This window comes from Capsicum annuum, chromosome 10 (genome assembly GCF_002878395.1).
Source record: "Capsicum annuum cultivar UCD-10X-F1 chromosome 10, UCD10Xv1.1, whole genome shotgun sequence".
Classification (NCBI taxonomy): Eukaryota; Viridiplantae; Streptophyta; class Magnoliopsida; order Solanales; family Solanaceae; genus Capsicum; species Capsicum annuum.
Genome location: NC_061120.1, coordinates 217809741 through 217814753, shown reverse-complemented (window position 1 = coordinate 217814753; position 5013 = coordinate 217809741). Strand labels below are relative to the sequence as shown.

The 5013-nt window shown below is 35.3% G+C and overlaps 1 protein-coding gene across 1 annotated transcript; it reads left to right on the top strand.

The window, feature by feature from the left end:
* The first annotated feature begins 533 nt into the window (after positions 1–533).
* Positions 534–4763, top strand: LOC107843847 (xylan glycosyltransferase MUCI21). The gene is made up of 3 exons (XM_016688249.2): positions 534–1631; positions 1716–1796; positions 3274–4763. The coding sequence occupies exons 1-3, from the start codon at positions 1436–1438 to the stop codon at positions 4569–4571; spliced, it is 1575 nt and encodes a 524-aa protein (XP_016543735.2). The 5' UTR covers positions 534–1435; the 3' UTR covers positions 4572–4763.
* The last annotated feature ends 250 nt before the right edge of the window (positions 4764–5013 follow it).

The window sequence follows — 5013 nt, the reverse complement described above, 5'->3', positions numbered from 1 at the left end:
ATAATTATATAAAAAAAATATAAAAATTGATATAAGACTTGAAAAACACCCAAGAAATCAAGAAGATAGCTAAATGCTTTAATTTTCAAGCAAAATCTTAAATCTTCAGACATCAATATACGTTTTCGAACTTTTCGAACATCCACGACTTCTAAATCCTGAATCCACCACTGATTAAGGTTGTCAATTCCCTACTTAACTCTGAGACTTTACCCAATCATTTCACCATAATCCATGTCGATACTTCAAAGTACAGTATTATTTTTATATCGCCCAACAAAATATAATTACTTTTGAATAAAATAATGGTAGAATATCTTAGTTAAAACACAAAATTGTAGCCTCCAAGTCACCCATCACAACACACCTTCCTTCCAAGTTCCAAGTTGTAACAATGTTAATAACCAGTCTAAGCCAGCCAAACAAGCTAAAATCCCTTTACCATTTGTACACGCCTTTGACCAAAAATAAGAATTATTCAAAATATAACACCATCCCCTTATTACTATTTTCTTACTTCCCTATAATTAAACACATCCCTCCATTTCAACATTACTATTTCCAATTAATAATACATCACCTTCTCTTTCAACCTTCAAGAATCCCATAAAAAAAATCTTTCCTCAGGCAAAAGAAAGAATACATCAAAAAAAATATATTATATTCTTTGATCTCCGATGTTTAATATCTATACTAAAGTATGATTATTTTGAATTAGCGCAAAAAACTTTTAGTATAAAAGTAAAACGCTTGAATTAGCACAAAAAACTTTTAGTATAAAAGTAAAACCCTTTCACTCCACAACAAAAAAAAAATCAAAATATAGCAATACCCTTATTTTTCTTTCTTCTTCTTACCAAAAAAAAAAAACAAAAAAAAAACTCCTCCCTCCCATTCAAGATTCCAATTTCCAATTAGTACAACACCTTTTCTTTCAACCTTCAAGAACCCCATAAAAAACCTTTCCTCAAGCAAAAATATATATATATAGTACTAGTATATATATATATATAGTACTAATTAACAATAGATATATACGTCAAAATTTGATTAATTTAAATTCACATTAAAAAATTCCACTACAATTTAAATCCACATTAAAAAGTTCCACTACAAACACAAATCGCTCCCTATTAAACCAAAAAAAAAAAAAAAAAAAAACTCCTATAACAACACACTTTTGATATTTATTCTCCCTCCTATTCAAGATTCCATTTTCCAATTTGTACAACACCTTCTCTTTCAACCTTGAACCTCAGAAAAACCTTCCCCTAAGCAAACTCAAACTCCAAAAAGAAAATTCAAACACCCTTTTGATATTTATTCTCATTTGTCTCATATTACATACAAAAAAAAAAAATACTATAACTTTGGTTGCTCCTTTACTCTGTAACACTCAAAAAAGTTGATATATTTCTTCTTGTTTAAGCTGTTTATGTTCAAGAAAATGGTGCAGTACCATAGATACCATCAATGGAAAAAAGGGGATGTTTGTTTAGATGTTTGTGAAAACAACAAAAGAATAGCAAGACCAAAACTTTTGTTTCTTATTCTTTTGTCTTTTATATCTTTTAGCTTTATTTTAGCTCCTCTTTTCTTCACATCTGCTCCCCCTACTCTTTCTGTTTTATGTAAGTTTCCTTTCTTTTCATCTCTTTATATATACTGTTTTTTGTTTAATATTTTTTTTCTGATTTTTTTTGTTGTTCTGGCAGATTCATTTGGTTTTGAAGATGAAGGGGTTGTTTCTACATCATCAGATGTATTTGCTTCTGTTTGTTCCTCTGTATCTAATGGTTAGTACTTTGTTGCTTCCTCTTTTTTGTTTTAATAACCATGGTGTCTCCGCCAACTTTTGCGCACTGGGGCAGAGGGTTAGTAGACAGGAGTTTGTCCGTAATAATAGATGAAAGTGCTTTTGTTTGTATTTATATTTCTGTGGTTGCTTGTTCGTGGTGCTTCCGTGATGTCTTTGGTTTACAATAGATAATTTATAGTATTATCTTGTGGATGTCTTATTTTCTTTAGTGGACAGGCGTTCGTCAAGAATGTTTTTGTTTGTATCTATGCCTGTAGTTGCTTGTTCGTGGTGCTTCCGTGGTGTTTTGGTTTACAATAGATAGTTTATAGTATTATCTTGTGATGTCTTATTTTCTTTAGTGGAAAGGAGTTCGTCCGTAATAATAGGTAAAAGTGCTTTTGTTTGTATCTATGTCTGTAGTTGCTTGTTCGTGGTGCTTCCGTGATGTCTGTATTACCTTGTGGGTGTCTTGTTTTCTTTATTATCTAGCGATGTGTATTCCATTTTTGTTGTGTGCTTTTATGTTTTTTGTTTGTTTGATTATATTGTTATTTGTTCTGAGCCGTGGGTCTATCGAAGACAATCTCTCTACTTTATCCGAGGTAGTGGTATGGACTGCATACACTTGTTGTTGTTGTTGCTGGAATCTTGGACTTTCAACCCAACCCATTGACTGCTACGCCACACCCTTGGGTGCATGGTTGTTGTTGTATATTTTTTTTTTTTTGTTTTTTTTGGTTTCACATCCGGTGTTCGGTGTCCGCATTGGAGCCCCGACTAATCTGGATCGCGCGTTGCAGGGCCCATTAAGGTGTCAACGCTCCCAACAAAGTTTTCTCCATATCCAGAGTCGAACCCTCAGCACCATCCCTTTGTTATAGAAGATTTGTTATAGAAGAAAGGGTGTTTTATCTCAAGATTCCATATTTCTCTTTATTTATTTATTTATTTCTTGAGTATATTGAAATACTAGTGATTTTGTTTTTTTTGTTTTTGATAAACTAGTTTTTGGATTTTATCATATTAGCACTATTGGTGGTTATAGCCTATAGCCCTTTGATTGCTTCTCAAGTGGAGAGCAAGTTCCTTTCAATTTGAAGATCTGATTTTGACTTATATTGAGTTTTAGAAAGTAAAGAGAGGTTTGAATCTTGTGGTCTTAAACTAAACATATGTTAAGAATGTTAATCTTGTGGTCGTAAACATGTCATGTGCTAAGTTGAAATTAAACAGTTACAGAAAAGGAAAGGGTCGTTCTTGTTTTGAAATGGACCAATAAGGAAAGTATGCAAACAAATTGAAACGGAGGGAGTATTGCTTAGTATGATGATGATAGAAAATGAGCTTAAATGAAGAACTGAGGATTACGACCGATTCCAACTTTTTTCGGATTGAGGCGTAGTAATCGATGTTTTTGTTGTTGTGTCTTGTGTGTGTCTGTTGTAATCTGATCTTGTTTTGAAATGCAACAGGATCAATATGCTGTGATAGAAGTAGCATTCGTTCGGATATCTGTGTAATGAAAGGCGATGTAAGAACAATTTCGGCTTCCTCCACAATCACCCTCTACAGAAGCAATGGTTACGGCAGCCAAGTTTTCGGGTCCTCTGGAGAAAATGATGAGACATTCCAACTAGAAAAGATTAAGCCGTATACACGGAAATGGGAAAAAAGTGTAATGGACACCATCGATGAATTAGACCTTGTTTCAAAGGGAGAGAATTCTGCTACTCGTCATAACTGTGATGTCCAACATGATGTACCGGCTGTGTTCTTCTCTACTGGAGGTTACACGGGTAATCTTTACCACGAATTCAACGATGGGATTATGCCTCTTTACATTACTTCTCAGCATTTGAACAAGAAAGTTGTGTTTGTGATCCTTGAGTATCACGATTGGTGGATTTCAAAGTACGAGAACATACTTACTCACCTCACTGAATATCCTATTATCGACTTTAGAGGTGATAACAGGACTCATTGCTTCCCTGAAGCCGTAGTTGGTTTAAAGATCCACGATGAGCTAACTATCGATGCTTCATTGATGGGAAGAAACAAGACCGTTAGGGATTTTCGAGACATGTTAGACCGAGCTTATTTGCCTCGAATTAGAGGGTTGATCCAAGAAGAGGAACACGAGTCACAGTTGCGTACGAACATATCTGCTGTGTCGCCATCAGCTAAGATGAAAATTGCGACAACTGAAGAAAAGCGGGAATTCAAGAAACCTAAAGTGGTCATCATAGCAAGAAATGATTCAAGAGCTATACTCAACGAAGATTCACTAGTTAAAATGGCACGAGATATCGGCTTCCAAGTGGAATTTTTGAGGCCTCAGCGAACGACTGAGCTTGCAAAGATCTATCGAGCGCTCAATTCCAGCGATGTTATGATTGGAGTTCACGGTGCTGCTATGACTCATTTCCTCTTCATGCGGCCTGATTCCGCTTTCATTCAAATCGTTCCACTAGGAACAGATTGGGCAGCAGACACTTACTACGGACAACCAGCAAGGAAGTTAGGTCTTAGGTACATTGGCTACAAAATCCTTCCACAAGAGAGCTCTTTGTACAACGAGTACGAGAAAAGTGATCCTGTTCTTACAGACCCCGACAGTGTTAACAACAGAGGATGGGAGTTCACGAAAAAGATCTACCTTGATCGTCAAAATGTGAGGTTGAACCTTCGGAGATTCCACAAAAGATTGCTACGTGCCTACTATTATTCGATTGCAAAGAAGAATGGTCATGTTCATCATCAAATTCAGTAATTCCGCGCAATCTTTTTGGTTACTGGACGCATGAAATCTTATTAGTTATAGCTCTTAGAGTTGTACATTAATACTCTCAACAAAAAAGGTATTTTCTTTTTTGTAAAGATCAGCTGTGTTTGTAAATCAAGTAGGCAAAAGGTATATACTACATTCACTACAAAGGAAAAAAAAAAACACTCTTGCTTCTGATGTCTTTAGTTGTGATTCTTTTGCAATTTATACGTCAAAAACTTATGATGAGCTGTATACCTTGCTGAACTGAATTGCGCAAGGTAATCTTGATTAGCATGGTGATATCTCTAGGAGTGCGGTGAAAAAGCCTGCGGGTATGATTGAGGTTGATAGTGTCACAGCTTTGGTCGCCCAAGCGTCAGCACTTCTAAATCAGATGATGACACAGTTCAGCAAGTCTCGTTTTGGTGCGAAATTTATGGGATCA